Source organism: Hipposideros armiger, unplaced genomic scaffold (genome assembly GCF_001890085.2).
Source record: "Hipposideros armiger isolate ML-2016 unplaced genomic scaffold, ASM189008v1 scaffold_253, whole genome shotgun sequence".
NCBI lineage: Eukaryota > Metazoa > Chordata > Mammalia > Chiroptera > Hipposideridae > Hipposideros > Hipposideros armiger.
Window position 1 is genome coordinate 314303 of NW_017731603.1, and position 18291 is coordinate 332593.

The window sequence follows — 18291 nt, forward strand, 5'->3', positions numbered from 1 at the left end:
CCACCACCACCATGTGCATGCACACACACAGGTTGGGGAGCGGGTTTCAGGATGCCTCAGTGGAGAGGACTCAGGGAACCCCACTTGTGGTGACCTCACAGCCTCTCCGTTTGCCCTGGCAACCAAAGCAGATGCTCCTGGTACTAAGGAGAACCCAGAGGCCACCTCAGCCTTTCTTCTGCACCCAGGTCTGCCTACCCCACAAATATTAGTTACAGTGATTTCCTACAAATTGTTAGACCAAGATAAAAATGTTAACATATCAGAGAAATATGCAGCTGACCCTTAAAGAACACTGGGATTAAGGGCCGAATGCCCTCTCAGTCGAAAAGCCACATATAACTTTTGACTCCCCAAAAGCTTTGGCTGTCCCCTGGCATCCTCACGGGATTGGTTCCAGGATCCCCACCGATACCAATATCCGTGGAATGTGGAGTCCCTTATATAAAATGGTGTAGAACAATGCATACGGTCAGCCCTCTGCACCCTGGATTCCCAAGATGGGATGGCAAATACTGTCTTCCATCTGCAGTTGGTTGAATCCATGGATAAGAACCCCAGAAATACAGAGGACCGACTATGTATTTATTGAAAAAAAAATCCACATACAAGTGGACCCACACAGTTCAAACCGGTGTTGTTCAAGGATCAACTATACTTAGGGTTCTCAAAGGGTATTCCTGAGTCAGAAGGCCAGCATCAGCTGGGCACTTGTTAGATATACAATTCTCTGCCCCCAAGCCCGACCTGCTGGGTGGGCCCCGCAGTCTGTATCTTAAGCCCTGGGGTTTAAGATTTTCACTCAAGTTTGACACAGGGCCCTGAAGCATATAACCTTAGCCTGATTTCATCCGGGTTGGGTATGAACTCTTAAATTTTAGGAACAGGGATCTTTATCTCAAAGAAATACAAAGTCATTTAGGATGCAACCTACACTCTTAAAAGAACTTGCGTTTCAGTTAAAAATGGGGGGCGGGGGGCGTAAGAAGGAAGCCACCCAGCTCAGCTCCCTGTGAATGGCAGCACCCCACTACAGACTCCGGTGCCCCTGTATCCCCTTCGCCCCAGTGGCCACCCTTTGATATCCCCAACCTTACAAGGGACAGCGGAAAGACCACCAGTCCTCACAGACGCCCCGTTTGGACGGGGAACTGAACCAGTCCCTCAGCCCTGACGGCGGCCTCGCCGCGCAGACCTTGGGGGCCCATTGTTTGAAAGCTGTTTACGGTCACCCGGAGTTAGCCTCCCCACCTCTGTGAGCTGAAGATTTAAAGTCCCAGGACGCGTGGCAGGAAGCTCACTCGCAAACCGTTGTTTCAGGGCCGCCGGGCGCAGACGCGGACCCCAGAGGGCGCAGCGGACACGGGCCGTGGGTGTTTGTCCCCGGCCCGCCCCCACCCCCGCCCCGCAGAGCCCGGAGCTCGCTAGCGGACAGAGCCCTGGGCCGGGCCGGGCCGGGCGTGGCGGCCGGGGACCTCGGGGGCGGGGCGGGCCGCCTCGACACCGCCCTCCCCGGCGGCAGGAGCGCCGCTCAGCCAATGGGGGTCGGGGCGCTGCACTGGGATTGGAGCGCGGGGCGGGTGGCCGGGCCGGGGCCGGGGGCGGGTGGCAAGCGAGCTGCCGGCGCGGTTATAAGGGAGGAAAGTTCTGCGCCGAGAAGAGAGCCGGGCGGCGCAAGCTCGTACGGCGGCCGCAGCGGTGGGGCGGAGCAGCCGGTGGCAGCCGGGGAAGGCCACTTCGTTCCCCTCGGCGTCTCGCGGGGACCTCGGAAAGGTCCTGGGTGCCCGAGGACTTTTGCACGGAGCCATGGGCGGTGTCGGGGAGCCCGGCGGGGAACCGGGGCCGCGCCAGGGGCCCGCGCAGCTTGGGGCGCCGCTGCCCACCTTCCGCTGGGAGCAGATCCGCTCGCACAACCTGCCGGGCGACAAGTGGCTGGTCATCGAGCGCCGTGTCTACGACATCAGCCGCTGGGCACAGCGGCACCCGGGAGGCAGCCGACTCATCGGCCACCACGGCGCTGAGGACGCCACGGTAAGGAAGCCCACCGCCGGCGGGGTGGAGCCTGGCGTTCGCTGGGGCCTGATCGTGAGCTCAGTGCCAAGCTTCGCCTGCGGGACGGGACCTTAGCATCCTTTCTACTCTTGCTGACCTTTGACCTCCGGGTCTGGGATCCTGAGTTGGGATGAAGTAGCCAGGGCCTGATGAGGGGTAAGGAGGCCACGTCCCTGCGTGGAGGACTGCCATCGGACTGCCATCGGACTGCGGACCAGGGCTGGGCTGGAGCAGTTCTGTTCTGGAGGAAGGGGCTCTGAAGTGGGTGTGTCATGGCAGAAAGAGCCAGCCCTAGAAGAGGGTCCTCCCTGCTGTTCTGAGGTTCCTCCTCTCATTTCTGGTTCCCCCCCAAACTGGGCCCCCAAGGTTGGGGGCTTGTTGGTTACAGGGGTTGGGGGAAGGTGCCCGGGGGCTGGGAAGGATTGTCCAATAAGAGGCTGGGGCTGGGCAGCACAGGTTGGGCAGGGCTCAGAGGTATGTGGCTTGCCTAAGAGCTCTGTAAAGGGCAATGAGGGTCAGTGACTCACCTCTCCTGGGCTGGCAGCTGCATGTGGGAGAACTTTGCCAGCCAGGCTGGGTGGGCCTACTCGGGAAGCACAATCACCCCAGGAATAGGCTGGCCCCTGGGGGCCCCGATTTCCCCTTCCCAGCCCATGTCTAGACATGTCTTGGCCAAAGAGGGCTGTGGCCTGGTCCAGTGGGACAGTCTGGCTGGAGCCCAGTGGAGCAGCCTATTGGGGAGTCCAGCCCCTTTCCTGCAGTCCCCCATTGGGAAGATAAGAGTTGGGGCCACAATGCTCTGTCCTTGACCATCCAAAATTCTAGGTTGGCTGCACTGGGTACTGGGAGGTCTTAAAGATTCCAGGGCATGAATCCCTAACTGACAGGACTTTAGGCAGCAAAAGAGACGTGTCCTGCCCCAGGAGGGTCAGTACTCCTGTTGCTAGGTCATGTGCTCTCTGCCTTCTCCCATGGATTGGGCAATCTTTGCGAGACTCTTTTAGAGGAAAAAGGCCTTTCTTCCCTATTTCCACCCCAGGAAGCTGAGGAGTTAGGGTCAGAAGCCTCCTAAAACTCTACAAACTGACAGAAAGCCTTGTCCATAGATGCTGAGGGGTTGGGCTGGGGCCATGGAGTTGAAGCTGACCGAGGGCCAGTGAGTGTGTAAACATGTACAGGCCTGTATGTGTCTGAGCGCTGCACACATCTCTGTGTGTGGTTGTATGTGTGTGCATTTCTGCAAGGATATGGCGAGTATAAGGTGCCACGGCCCCTCAGCCTGACTAAGCCCCGGCCGCCTCTTGAGAGTCCTATGGCTATCTCCTCTGGCCTTTTCCAACCTCTAACCTGTAGGACAGGGGAGAGGCAGGCCTGAGGAAGACGAAGGAGAGCATTCATTAACTGCTTTTTCCTCCTCGGTGCCCAGACCTGTGCTGGGGACCCTTCCATGTGGGAACACCATCGCACAGCTTGCTCTCACCCCCTGAGACCTCCATCTGACAGTTTTCTCATCGATACATCACCAGTAAGGTGTGTTTCTCATTTGCAAAAGGCAATCTGTGTGTTCCCTGGGGCTAGGTCATGGCTCGGCCACCGGAGGCTCTGAGTGACCTTGAATCAGGCCTGTCGTTCCTCCGAGCCTCAGTTTCCTTATTTGTAAAGTGGGGAGAGCTGGGCCAGACAGTGAACCAGCTGAGAGCAGGACCAGGCCTGCTCAACTCCATGGCCCCAAGGTTGCCATGTCGTCATTCCTGGTCAGTATATGTTGCTGGCTGACAGGTGTGGTTGTGCCATGCAACCTGTAAAATGTATTAGCACAGCCATGGCATAGCCACCCCTTTGCTGGGTGTCTTTCTCTGGTTCTACCCTTGTCTGTAATAGGAGGGAGTTGCATTAGGCCATCTCAGCTTCCTCAAGGTCCCAAACACTGGACTGGAGTTGCCAGAAATACCTGGTCTGTTCAGGCCAAAGGGATTATGAGGTGGCTGGGAGTGGGGGGCCCCAGTCTGTCTGTGATGGGTCCACAGGGCAGACCAGTGCCCTGTGTGGTCGAGCCCAGATCCCAGGCATCCCATCCTAGGCCCCAGAGCACAGGTGGGGGTGGGGCATCCATCTTGCTAGGGCTGTGTTCCTGCAGCTACCTCCACCAGCCCTGTTCCATCAGCTGTTCTCATGTCCAGGCAACAGAAGCCTTCCTGCCAGGAAATTCCCAGAGTTCTTGTGCCATTAAGTCAGCCTATGGCCATCCTGGGATACAAAGCCGGTACCCTGGGGAGAATGCTCTGGGCCCTGGGCCAGGTTTGTCTAAGAGTCATAGGCGGCCTGAGACGAGTGGAGCCAGCCAGGGAGGGGCGAGGCCTGGCCACTGCTGGTCAGAAGTATATCAGGGCCAGGCGCCGAGCGCCCACTATGTGCCAGGCTCCGAAGGCAGATTTATAGATACTCTCTCTTTTAATCCTCAAGATACCTCTATGAGGCAGGTACTGTTGTTGTTATTCCCATTTTGCAGGCTCAGAGAGGCAAAGTGACTTGAAACTAAAAGATAGGTTTGGAATTTGAACCCACAGCCCGTGCTCTGGACCACATGCTATACTGCGACTTAGCTGTTTATGCCATCCATTCATTATTTTCTTATTGAATCTTTAAACCCATCAGCAGATATTTAATGAGCATATCCTATGTGCCAAATTCTTTTCTTACTTCTGAAGATATCACTGTGAACAAAACCTCTGCAAGGAGGGAGTTTCTTGGCAGAGGGACCACCTAGAGCAAAGGCTCAGAGGTGGGATCCTGCTCTATGCATTCAAGGAACAGCGAGGCTGTCTGCATGGCTGGAGGAGAGCAGTGGGGAGAGGGGCAGGCGGTGGGGTCCAGAGGTAGCAGGGGCGGCCTCTGCTGGGCTCCTGTGTCCTTGAAAACAGGACTTTGGTTTTATTCCAAGGGGGCCTTGCGGGGAAGAGCAGAGAACCAGGGGGATCTGATATAGATTTAAAAGGATTCCTAATGGGAAGGAGTAAGGTTAGAGCCTATCAGGAGAAGGGCAGGGGGCTAAGGGAAAAGATAATGGGGACCATGCCTCCCCCAGGGGAGGCCACTCAGAAGAGGTGGCATTCACCTGGGCCCTGAAGGGCAGGTTTGGCCAGAGCAGAGGGCACGACATGCTGTGGGCACAGGTGCACCAGCGGGAGCCATTGGGATTTAGCTCAGTGGGGTCTTCAGGCCCATTTTGCAGATAAAGAGACTGAGGCTGAATATGGATGATCTAAAGGAACCTTCTTGGGACCCTTGAATGGCAGGGCCTTCCTACTTACGCTTGGAGGGTGGAGATTGTGTCTGGGTGGGAGTTGGGGAGGCTCTGGAGGGAGGGCGGGGCTACAGAGGGGGCTGGCTATGAACGCGGAAGACTGGCTCCGGAACCCACACTCTGCTTCCACCCACCACGCTGGCCGCTGGCCGCTGGCCGCTGGCCGCTGGCTGCTCTGAAAGCCCTGCCGCCTAATGGCCACTCTGCATGATGTGTGACCTCTCTGGTCTCTGTAGGCATTTTCTGCGATGTCCCCGAGCCTCTTTCCGGGGGAGCTGCAGTGGCCTGCTCCCTCCCTGGAGGAGGATTGCTTGGCACTGGGCAGGAACACAGTGTGCAGAGGTAGGGGCGTTAGCGGCCCAAGCACGCCAGCGATTCTCCCCTTTCTTCCCGAGGGTCCCAAGCTCCATGGGTTTCTCATGAAACAGCTGGGAAGAGCCAGAGCCTAGCGGTGGAGAGAGGACAAAGTACCAGAGGGCCTGGCCATTTCAGGATCACCAACACTTGTGAGGCCACGGGTGCAGGGTGGAGGAGGCCCTGACATGTGTGCTGGTCTGTCACCAGGGACACCAGCGGTGCTGGCGGGACAAGGGCGTCTTCCTGGGGGCATCTGTCCTTGAGTTGGGCTCTGCTGCATGGGCAAGAGTTGCATATGCTATGTTTAGTGCTGTGTGCCCTTTGGCTTTATTGTGCCTCAGTTTCCTCATTTGTAAAATGGGGATAGTGCTAGTGCTTCCACGTTGGCCTCCTGTGGGGCGTGCCAGGGAGAGGACAGGAAGGAGCATTGGTGCGCCGGACGTGAGTTCCTACTCTGTCTTCCCACCTGGGAGAGAGAGATGGAAGGAGGAATTCCTGGGGTGTCCTTGGAGGCAGATCCCCCCACCCCCCATCTCCACAACTCACTGCCGCCTCCTCAGCAAAGGCTTAAGGAGCAGACCCAGCACCCCAGCAACCCTGTTCTACCCCCTTTCTGATCTGGAACATTCCCTATTCTTTGGAGAGTGGCCAGAAATGCTCCCCTGCCCCCCACTCCCGCTATGTCTCTGTGATGGAAGGAGGCCATCAGCCCTCCTCCAGGACTTGACCCGCAGGGTGCACTCCCCTTCCCTACAGCATGTCACGGCATGTCACGCCTGCAGGCCCCACCCTTCACAGGCACTAAATCTGAGTGGACTCGGGAGGAGGCATGTCAGGCCAGCGGGGGCTGAGATCAGAGCTGGCTGTGGTGGGCTGGCTGGACGCCAGGCCCCTTTTAAGTGCCCCACCTGCACTGAGTAGGTCCTCCCCCACAGGCCCATGATCTGGACATCGATGGTTCCTGATTTACTGATGAAAAAATACAGTATGGAGAGGGGGTGTGCTCTTTGTGGCATCATGGCCCAGATCCTAAGTGGTGGCTCAGGTTCCATCCCCGGCAGGCTGGCTCCAGTGCACCCCCACTCCTGCCCCGTAACCAGCTGCTGCATGGAGCTGAGGGCTGGGAGGGTGAGGGAGGCAGAAGCCACTCCAAGGTTTCCGGATGAGGCAGGGCTGGGTGGTAGCTGTATCCTGGGAGGGTGCGGACATCGCAGAAGATCGACCTGGGTTCCAATCCCAACTCTTCCACTGTGACCTGGGCAGGTGTCCCCACCACTCCGAGCCTCTGTTCCTTTACCAGTAAAATGGTTCATGTCCCTGCCTCATGAGCTGTGGAGGGTTGGTTCTTGTCCACTTACTCGCACCTACTCCCCAGTCCCTGCCCTGAGGACACTGCTGTGAATAGAGCCTGTCGCTGCCACCAGCAGCTTACGTTCAGGGGCACTTTATGATGATGATGATTATTTTCAGGTGTACAAAACAATGCAATAGTTATTCGTTTCATCCCTCACAAAGTGACAACCCCCCTCCCCCAATCCACCACCCCCTACCCCCATATCATACATATCTATTACAATTCCATTGACTCCACTCCCCACACTGTACTCCACATCTTATGACTATATATGTATTAAATTATAGTTGACATATAATATTATTCAACGGCAGCTTCAGATGTACAGTGCAGTGGTCAGGCCTCTACACCGTCCATGAAGTGGTCTCCCTAACACGACATGAGACCACCTGGCCCCCTAAAAAATATTTACAACATTATTGATTATATTCCCCAAACTGTCTTTTCTATCCCTGAGACCATATTGTAGTCACCAATTTATGTTGTCTCATCCCTTCCCCTTCTCCCTCACCCCCACCCCCGCCCCATCTAGCAACCATCAGGTTTCCCTCTGTGTCTCTGAGACTATTTCTGTTTACATTACTCATTTATTCAGTTCTTTAGATTCCACATATAAGTGAGATCATATGGTATTTGTCTTTCTCTGACTGATTTATTTCACTTAGCATAATGTTCTCTAGGTCCATCCATATCGTTGCAAATGGTACGATTTCCTTCTTCTTTATAGCTGAGTAATACTCCATTGTGTAAATGTACCAGAGTTTCTTAATCCAGTCGTCTACCGATGGGCATTTCAATTGTTTACAAGTCTTGGCTATTGTAAAGAGCGCTGCAATGAACATAGGGGTGCATATATTTTTTTGAATTAGTGTCTTGGGTTTTTCTGTATAAATACCTAAGAGTGGAATTGCTAGGTCATAAGGTAGTTCCATTTCCAGTTTTTTGAGACACCTCCATACTGATTTCCATAGTGGCTGCACCAATCTGCAATCCCACCAACAGTGCACCAGGGTTCCCTTTTCCAGGGGCACAATTTTTATTTTAGCACTTTCACCCAACTCTGTTCCAAGACCCAATGGGACAGCTTGAGTGACACCTTCCGCTCGTTAGGTGGGGGAGGGTCACAGGGTTTGCACACACGCCCCTGGGAGGATGCTTCCAAGTGCACCAGGGGTGGGGGAAGGTAGGGCCTCCTGCAGTGCCCTGAAACTCAGTCAGTGTGACCCAAGAAACATCAGGACTGCGCCCCAGTTCTCTACAGCCCAGTCTCCCATCAGCTTGGTCCTTGGCTGCTTGGGATAGTGACCAACCTCATGGTGAGGACCGCCCCCCACATACACACCTAGGAGCTCCACTGCCTCCCTTCCAGCCCAGGACTGGCCACCCCAGGGCTACTGCCAAGAGGCCACAAGCACAATTGTACTGTCAGACCAGGTTCTGATCCAACCTCCATCAAATGGAGCTAGGTAAGTGACTTAACCTCTCTGATTCTTCTGCCCAGCCCCTGGTTCAGAGAGGACTAAGTCACATGGCCCCAGCCAGTGTTCCAGAAAAAGCTATTTGCTGGGGCATCAGGTTTTGGTCTGAGGCCAGGAACCTACCTTGCTGGTGCTGAGAGTACAGGAAGCACAGGCTCAGTGGCACCCGCCCAGCCCCAGGAGACCCACTGCTCTCCAAGGACCTGCCACAGCCCTACCCCTCCCCTCCCACCCTACCAGCTGCAGCCCTGGCCAGGGGCCTTGAGAGAGTCACACCTCCCCTTGTCAGTCCCAGGGATAGACCTGGCTGGAGGTCCCCCCATGGGCCTGGCTTTGTCCTTTCTCTCACTGCATCCCCAGGCCAGGCCTGGGTGAATCAGGACCGAGGGAAAGGAGTCTGGAAGGCCGACCTGCTCCTGCAGCTCCTCAACTCAAGAGCATGGCCCTAGAGCACCTGGGGAACAGCGGGGCACTGGGGTGGCCCCAGAACAGACAGAGTGTGGGAGAGAGGAAGGGGTGGGAAACAAGAAATCCTGGGGTTGTAGACACAGCACGCACGTTCTGCTCTGTGAGTTTACGTACGGGCCATGCGCACAAGGCTGTGTCTGCCTGAATGTTCAGGTGGGCTCTCTGTGCGTGTTTCTGAGTGTCTGTGTCTGAGTATCAGTGTGGAGGTGGGTGGTGGGTGTGTCTGCATGCGTGGAGGCACACGCATCAGACACTGACTGCATTTCTGTGACATACGTGCACCTCTGTGTGTGTCCCTGTGAGGGTGCCCCTGTGCTTCTGTGCGTGTGTGGGCTCCCTGTGCTGTCAGAGGAAAGGAGAGGGAACTAGAGTCAGTGCTCATTCGGCCTGAAAAAGGAAGGAAATTCTAACATAGACTACCACATGGATGAACCTTGAGGACATTACGCTAAGTGACCAGTCAAAAAAGGTCAAATATTGTACGATTCCTCTTCTATGAGGTCCCTAGAGTAGTCATATTCATAGAAACAGAAAGCAGAACTGTGGGTGCCAGGGGCTGGAGGAGGGGGATGGGGAGTTAGTGTTTAATGGGGACAGAGGTTAGTTGGGAGGATGAAAACGTGCTGGAGATGGATGGTGCTGACGGTTGCCCAACAGTGTGAATACACTTAATGCCACTGAACTGTACACTTCATGAATTGTTAAGATGGTAAATTTTATGTCGGTTTTACTACGAAGAAAAAACTAAGGAAAAAACAAGCTAGCAGTCCAGAGCCAGAATGGCCCTAGAACCTCGCCTCCTAGATTTGCTTCCCGGATTTGCCTTGTCCAGGCAGGAGAACAGACTCGTTCAAAGTCACAGTGAATGGCGTCAGCCGAGCCCCAAGAGCAGTCTTCCCCGCTAGCTCCCCTGCCAAAGCCAACCCACTCCCCAGCAGGGCCAGAAGGCCAGGGCCCCCGGCAGCTTCCGCAGCTTCCCTGGGGCCAGCCTCCCTTCCAGCCCCCTCCCTCCCAGGTGTGTTGCCCCCCAGTCAAGGTTCGTCCAGGAGAGGAGGAGATCTGCACTTACACAGCTCCCTCCCCTGTTAGGAACTCCAGGGAGGGGTCTCAAGTCAACCTTCCCAGGGGCCTCAGTTTATTCCAGAAGCCTCACCCTCCCGTCCCCACCGGTGCCCAGGCTGCCCTGGGCCAGTAAGAGCAGGCAACAGGAAGGGGAACTTCTAGGGTGGAACCTGCAGGTGTGGCCTCTAAGTGGAGACTGGGGTATGCTTAAGCTGCTTCCTACCCCCAGGACTGTGTGGGAGGCCTGGCTGTAAGTACAGGAGCCTGGCTGTCGCCTCTGTTTTAACACTCACCAGAAGCTGGTAGGCTCATTATTGGGAGGACAACAGGAGGCCCCTGTTCATAATCAGCCTTCTTCAAAAGTGTTTCCTTTAGTCACCTCCCCCTGGTCCACAGGGACACCACCATTCTAGTCACTGCTTCTTCAATGCAGGCTGCTGGGTGACTGTGGCTAGTTGCTTCAGATAGAGCCTCTGAAAGCCCAAGGATAAAAATCAGTTGAAGAACTGTGAGCAGTAATGCGCCAATTATACCAAGACTAGCTTGGGAAGACTAAGTGAGCCCCAGTTGTGAAGTTCAAGTTTAGTAACACCAGAACTGCCCCAGCCACTTCCTGACTGGTGTCTTTCCCCAGCCCTCTCTCTCTCTTTCTTCTTGTCTCTTTCTTCCTCTAACCCACTCTCCTGTATTGCACACCACCCCTACCCCTGCTATTGCAGAGAATGTTAGGTTATTTAATTTACTTTTGAAAAGACATATTTTCCGCTCCTGCTTTTAAAACCAGGTGAGTTTAACTGTTGGAGTATCTTCCTTGCAAACCCCTAAGAATTCAGTCTGTGTAGTCCTCGACTGATTTTTTTTTTCTCCCAGTGGCCCAGTGGTCCCCAATTATAAGTTTCCCCACTCACACTTTACCCATTGCTTGTATTTGTAAAAGCTGGGTAAATGGAACATTTGTGACCCAAATCTCATTTTATATGCAGTAGAAAAGCATGCGATTTCAAGAAAGCTTTCCAGAGATTGTTTTTTGTTTTTTTTTTTGAAATGTTGAATCCTGTCATGAAAGACATCAGAGCCTTCCAGGGAGGCCTTTTTGTAAATCCAGATTTTTATATCTGGATTTGGAGAGGGGCCCCCTGTACTGGGTGAAGCAGCTGGGGCCTGGCTGGCGAGGGGTGCCTGGCAGGGCAGTCAGGCCCTGGAGAGGACCAGGGCAGGCGCATGGGCAAGGCTAACCCACGTGGCCCTAGTTCTATGACTGCTGAACAACCAACTTACTCTGCGTCCATCTGTCTGTCTGCTCTGCCTTTCCATCAGCAGTCCTTCCACTTTGTCTCTGCCTCCTGCCTCTGGGTGCTGCTGCAGCTGTCTGTCTGTCTGCCCACCTGACTGTCTGCTCTCCCTCAGGATGCCTTCCACGCTTTCCACCAAAACCTCAATTTTGTGCGCAAGTTCCTGCAGCCGCTGCTGATTGGAGAGCTGGCCCCGGAGGAGCCCAGCCAGGACGGACTCCAGAATGTGAGCGGGGCCCTGATGGAGGCTAAGCCATCCCTGAGGGGATGGAGGCATTGCCGGTCGCAGCTCCATCTGCCTTACCCCAAAGGGACCCGGAGCCAAGGCTGCTTTGCCATCCCTTCCTGAGCAGGCCGTCGTAGGTGGAGCTATCTCTAAGGGTGCCTGCTAGGATCCCAGGCCCCGGTTCTGGTTGGACCAGCACTTGTCCCCAGGCGAGCCCTTCCTTGCTCTGGGCCCAGTATCCCCATCTACGATGAGCGTTTTGATGAACTGAGCTCTAAGGGTTTTTCCCGCTCCGGCTTTCTCTGCTTCTCATGTACCCCCCACCTTTTGCGGGAGAGCCTTCGCCACCAAGCAGCAAACGAGCTCACACCCCAAGCCAGGTGCTCTTGTTCCCCGGGGTCCCCTTTGGCCACACCCCTTGGGCCTGTCACGGGAGGAGCAGCTGTGGGGGGCTTCTACAGGCAGCCGGGGCCTTGTTTCCTTGGCTGACTGGCCGCTCACCGTGGCAGGCCCAGCTCGTGAAGGACTTCCGAGCCCTGCGCCGAGCAGCTGAGGACATGAAGCTGTTCGAGGCCAAGCCCGCCTTCTTCGCGCTCCTGCTGGGCCACATCTTGGTCATGGAGGTGCTAGCCTGGCTCTTCATCTACCTCTTCGGCCCCGGTTGGGTGCCCAGCACCCTCGCTGCCCTCATCCTGGCCATCTCCCAGGTGAACCCTACCTAGCACTGCCTTGCAGCCCCCAAAACTGTCCAACAGACACAGGGCCCAGCACATACAGACATTCGGGACATATATTTGCTGAATGAATGAATGAACAAACGAACGAATGAACGACCAGCCAGGGGCCCCATAAGGCATGTGTGTGGGGGTCATGCTGCATTTTACGTGAGCTGAAAAGCTCCTTACTTAACCTTGAGTGAGCACAGGGTGGGGAGCCAGAGGGCTGCCGCCCCACAGCTCCATGACAGAAATGCAGGCCCCTAGACCTGAAACTCAAGTGTTCTATAAAAAGAGGAAGCTTGCGCACAGGGTCTTAAAATGGAGCATTAGCTGTGGGTGTACCCTGTGAGCTGGGAGGGCCCCCTGGGACTCCAGGGCTGGACCTCCAGGCAGCCAGCACACTCCGCCGTGGCCAGAGCCAAGACGTCAGGGCTTCTGAGCCTGCCTCTCTCTCCAGGCTCAGAGCTGGTGTCTGCAGCACGATCTGGGCCACACCTCTGTCTTCAGGAAGTCCTGGTGGAACCACATGGCCCAGCAGTTTGTGATGGGACAGCTGAAGGTGAGAGTGGGGTGGGCGGTGGGCAGTCAGGGGCTGCGTTGGGGTGCCACGCTGGGTCTGCCAAGTGTGCGGGCACAGAGCCGTGCAACGGCCTGGTCCCACCGCTGAGAGCTGCCTCCTCCCCTGCAGGGCTTCTCTGCCCACTGGTGGAACTTCCGCCATTTCCAGCACCATGCCAAGCCCAATATCTTCCACAAAGACCCAGATGTGACTGTGGCGCCCATCTTCCTCCTGGGGGAGTCGTCCGTTGAGGTACATATGGAGGACATGGACACAGTCAGGCTGGGCTTGCAGCTGAGGGGGCACTGGTAGCTACTGAAGCCCCCAATGTGGCCCAGCCTTAGCCCCTAACCAAGCCCTCCGCTCTAGTTTCAGGCTGAGTCCCTGCCCCAGAGGTATCCTCTCCCTCTCCCTTCCAGCCTGCTGGCAACAGTGGGCCCAGTTGCTAGAATCTAGAGCTGCTTTGGTCCCTTGGCCCCAGCCAGCCCCCTGCCCCTGCCTGGGAGGAGGGGGGCCTGGAGAGCTACCTTCCCCAGCTTCCGCCTGTCTCCACAGTACGGCAGGAAGAAACGCAGATACCTACCCTACAATCACCAGCACCTGTACTTCTTCCTGAGTGAGTGGCCCTTTGTCCCTCCAGTGGAAGGGACATGGCTGGGGTGGGGACCACACCTGAGCTTGCACCGTCTGCCCCCATTCATGCTGGCACTGGGCAGCTTCCATCGCCACCTGGGGAAGGGGTACTTGTTAACCATCCCTCAGCATGGCACCTTCAAGCCTCTCCCAGCCTCTGCCCTGCTGCCCCAGCCTGCAGCCTGTGCTGTGTCCCATTGCCAGCCTTTGCCCCAGCTGGTCCCTCTGTCTAGTGTGCCTTTCGGTCAGAGGTAGTCACAGCCCTGCCCAGAGCTTTCAGAATCCCTTCCTGCCCTCACAGCAGGGCAGTCCAGAGCCCTAGAGCATTTGAGCAATCATTGGGGTGGACAGGATTCAAGGGTGGGGATATGTAAGGCCGGCCCCACACTGCAGAAGAAACACAGGAGGCAGTGAGATGAGGACCAGCCTGGAGAGGCTCGGATGCTGAGAGAAGAATATGGACCAGGCCTGTGGGTGATGCGGTGTCATCCCAGCTGGAAGGGCCCCATGCCAAGTCCCACTGGCATTCCTGGAATAACAGAGCCCCACTCCCCAACTCCATGTGCACAGCCTTCTCGGTGCCCCGCCCCCGTGCCTGAGCCATCTCATGCTCTCCTTGCAGTCGGCCCACCGCTGCTCACCCTGGTGAACTTCGAGGTGGAAAATCTGGCGTACATGCTGGTGTGCATGCAGTGGACGGTGAGTGGCCCCTACTCAGGTCTCTCGGGCATACAGTTGTGGTGGCAGCGGGGCGTCAGGGGGCAGCCGGTGTCCGTGAATACAAACAGGTGTGCGTGTGTGCATACAACAGTGTGGCACATGTGTGCAGGGAGGGAGCGAGCATGCATCTCTCATGGTAGGGGTGTCCTCCCTGGAGGTGAGGATCCACTGGGCTCTCTGCCAGGCATTTGTCTCCCAGGCAGGGGTTCCCTCATCTCAGCCCCTCCATTGCACCTCTGCTCAGCTGGCGGGGCAAGGACCCTGTCCCTTTCCCTGGCTGAGGCCCAGAGTGGGGCAGTGGCCTGTCCAGGGCTCCGAGGCACATCAAGCAAAAGGGCTGAATGACCTCGGCTCTTCTTCCTGGCCTGTTCAAGACCTCTATTCTCCTCCACCCTCTGCAGGACTTGCTCTGGGCTGCCAGCTTCTACTCCCGCTTCTTCTTGTCCTATGTCCCTTTCTATGGCCTTACTGGGGCACTGCTCCTCTTCGTGGCTGTCAGGTATGACCAGGTTTGGAATGGCAGAGAGTGGGGAGGTCACACACACGCAGCAGGGAACCCTAACCGAAGCCCTCCACCCTCAGAGCCTCTGTCTTCCCTTCTGCAGAATGGGGCTAGCAGGACTGCCTCTCTGGGTTGTGGAAGAATCAAATGACACTAGAGTAGCGGGTTCCCAGGGGTGGCAAGTCTGGGGAAAGCAGCCCTGTGGGCGTCGGCCCAATGAGCAGGGCTGCTCTGGGCTCAGCCTGGCACACAGCCTGCTCCACTCAGCTGCTTTAAATACCGGTGGGGGAGGGGTCACGCGATCCTATTGTCCAGATGAGGAAGCTGGGGCCCATGTCTGGTCTAAGTGGTGAGCTGGACATGGGGCAGTGTCTGAGCCTCCCCCCACAGGGTCCTAGAGAGCCACTGGTTCGTGTGGATCACGCAGATGAACCATATCCCCAAGGAGATCGGCCATGAGAAGCACCGGGACTGGGCCAGCTCTCAGGTGGGCAGCAGAGGCCGGTCCGTCGGGATGTCTCCTGGATGTGGGTGTGGAGTCCCAGCTAGGAGGAAAGGGGGCCCTGATGGGACTGCCAGGTTCAGGGGATCCCGTGGACTCAGGGCTCTGTGCCATCCTCCCTCACCTGTGCCCTGCTCACTCCTGGCAGCTGGCAGCCACCTGCAACGTGGAGCCCTCACTCTTCATCGACTGGTTCAGCGGGCACCTCAACTTCCAGATTGAGCACCAGTGAGTACAGCCCTGGAGCCCAGTGGGTGGGAGTGGGTCCTTCTCCAGGGAGGACGAGACATGAGCCCTGGACTCCCTGAGGGCCTGGGAGAGGTGGTGATGGGCGGTGCGCCCTCTGGCACCTCCCCACCTCAGGTGTCAGCACATGCTCTCCCCTCCCCCAAGCCTCTTCCCCACGATGCCCAGGCACAACTACCACAGGGTGGCACCGCTGGTCAAGGCGCTATGTGCCAAGCATGGCCTCAGCTATGAAGTGAAGCCTTTCCTTACCGCCCTGGTGGACATCATTGGGTAAGGGCCCTCCGCTCATGCTGGCTCCCCTGGCGCCCCTGCCCACCTCGCCCCCAACAGCCCCTTGTCTGAGCCCACGTCGACCCCTCTCTAAGATATGGCACTCAAGGCCTTTCCCATCAGCCATTCTGTCCTCAGCCTTCCCTCTCTTCCCAGCGTTCATTCACACCCCACCTGCTATGGACCCAGGCCCTGTCCTAGGTGCGAATACACCAGTGAGGAAAACAGGCCAAAATCCCTGCCTTCCTGGCACTGACCTCTTAGCAGAGGAAACGGAAAATAAGCAGTTAAAATAACAAGTAAATTACAGAAAGTGTGAGAAAGGGAGAAGTGCTTTGGCAAAAAAAAAAAAAAAAACAAAGCCACAAAACCTAAGGGCCGGGGCAAGAGAGAGGCTGGGGTGTGCCAGGCAGGGGTTGCGTTTTTAATAGGGTGGCAGGGTGAGTGGTATTGAGAAGGTGACAAGTGAGCAGAGACAGGGAGGAGAGGAGAGGTCTGGCGATGGAAATGTCTGCGGAAAGAATATTCTGGGCAAGGGAACAGCAGTGCAAAGGCCCTGAGGCAGGTATGGCTGTATAGGAGAGCTGCTGAGCAAGGCGCTTAGACTCTGGAAGGATGCTCTGATAGTGGCAATGTGCTAATGCAGTAAGAGTTGAAGCAGAAAGAGCAGAGCAGAGGCCCCTGCAGCTGTTCTGGGGAGGGATGATGGGCTCAGCCTAGTCGTAGCCTTGGCAGTGGGGAACAGAGGTCAGACTTGCCAGCCAGAGCTCTTCCACCTCTGTGCCTTGGCACATACTGTTCCCTTTACTTAGATGCCCTTCCTTATTCTATACTGGTGTTTGGACTCCTGCTTCTCCTTCATGACCCTTCCACAGCCTGACCCTCTGAGCCTCTGCTACTCAGCCCGGCTCCCTTAGAACACCTGGCACAGGGTTTCCTAGCAAGTTGTTGATATTTCTGGCTCCTCTGCATGACATTGGGCTCCTGGTGGACCGGTGCCAGGCCTTACAAATATCTGGGTCACAGGGCCCAGCAGAAGGAGGCAACAGACAGAGCTGGAGGAAGGCAGGACAGGCCAACGCTAGCTCGTGGCTGGACTTGGCCTTGACTACCCCTCCCCTTTCCCCCACTTCAGTTCCCAATCCATCCCTCCAGCCCCACCCAGCTGCAGGCCCCAGGGGAAGAGAACTCAGGGCAATGGGGATATCTCCACTACATTCATCATGTTAGGGCGAGGGGGTTGGTATCTTGCAATTGAGTCCCTAACACCCACCTCCATCCCTGCTTCCTAGGTCCCTGAAGAAGTCTGGCGACGTCTGGCTGGACGCCTACCTCCACCAGTAAAGGCAGCACCCAGGGCCCCAGCAGCCATCACACTGGCTCAGGCAGGCTCAACAACCCCTCCCGCCTACCTGGGCCTGGGGGCCCTGCCTGCCCTTCTGGTCCTGCCGTCTTCCCCTTGGCCGCCTTGCCTATGCTCCGCAGCCTGACGACTGCAGCTCTTGGCCCAACAGGACAGGGGCTAGGAGGATGGTACATACAGCAACATAGTGATCATGGCATGTTTTCCTGAAGAAAAAATTTTGGGAAAACTGTTATTTTTATATAAAAATAAACCTAGATATATTATAGAGTATTGGATTTTCATGAATTTTGGAGCTGGAATCTGCCAAGATCCCCAAGAGGAGTTCAGGCCCTTGGGACATCAGGGTGTTGGAGTGTGGTGGTGGATGGTGGCTGTCAGAGTTCCCCTCCACTCTGGGTCAGCGAGCTGGCAGCTGCCTCGGGTTTTGCCTGAGGGCCAGGTACCTTCCTGTTCTTCACCTGCTCACCAGCGACTTTGGGCAGATCACGCTGGGCTCCCTTCGCTTTGCTCCTGCACACAGTGGGACAGGGGCTAGTCCAGCAGCCGGGCCCCAGGGCTGAGGGCCATGTCTGCCGGTGCCCCTGGAGCACAGGACAGGGAAGCCGTATGTCCTGGATTTGCACTGGCCTCCTGCAGCCTGTGGTGAAGAGCCTCAGAGAGCCATGGTCAGTGGGCCACCTGCCAATCTCAGTATCACACTTGACATCACACCGCTGGGGGTGCAGCGTGACTGCATTCAGTGGCCCACAGGAGGTGACACCGGATCACCCCTGGGCCTGCCTGGGGCCAGGTGCTTGCCTGAAGTTGCTGTAGTGACTAAGCTAGACGCTGAGAAGTGGCTATTCCCGTCCCTAGAGTCTGAGAGCGGCATCCAGCTCGCCCTGGCCTGGCTGGTGTCTTTGGGCGAGCGCTGTCCTTCCCTAAGCCTCAGCCTCCTCATCTGGAAAATGGGTGCGGTTGGCCTGGGCCTGTGGTTTTCCACAGTGCTGGGGAGGGCTTTGAGTTGCCCCTTGGGGTTTCCTGAACGTGGGAAGAAGGGAGAGCTGGACTGCTGCTGGTCCCTTCCGATCCCAGTACCCATACACTTCAGCAGCTCCAGGCTGAGCTGCAGGTTTCATTTGAAGAAGCATTAGCAGTTTAAAGAAAAGATTGAAATGCTGAACTAGGATCTCTGAGAG

General features: G+C 56.5%; 1 protein-coding gene across 2 annotated transcripts; it reads left to right on the forward strand.

The window, feature by feature from the left end:
* The first annotated feature begins 1628 nt into the window (after window positions 1-1628).
* FADS3 (fatty acid desaturase 3) lies at window positions 1629-17383 on the forward strand. Of its 2 annotated transcripts, none has more exons than XM_019656079.1 (12): window positions 1629-2031; window positions 11483-11593; window positions 12103-12300; window positions 12770-12871; window positions 13001-13123; window positions 13427-13487; window positions 14127-14203; window positions 14626-14723; window positions 15117-15213; window positions 15377-15456; window positions 15592-15747; window positions 17040-17383. In XM_019656079.1, exons 1-12 carry the CDS (start codon window positions 1807-1809, stop codon window positions 17089-17091), a joined length of 1380 nt encoding a protein of 459 aa, XP_019511624.1. In that variant the 5' UTR covers window positions 1629-1806; the 3' UTR covers window positions 17092-17383. The 2 variants fall into 2 exon arrangements, with proteins under 2 accessions (XP_019511624.1, XP_019511625.1); XM_019656080.1 differs by having other exon boundaries at window positions 1630-2031; window positions 15622-15747.
* The last annotated feature ends 908 nt before the right edge of the window (window positions 17384-18291 follow it).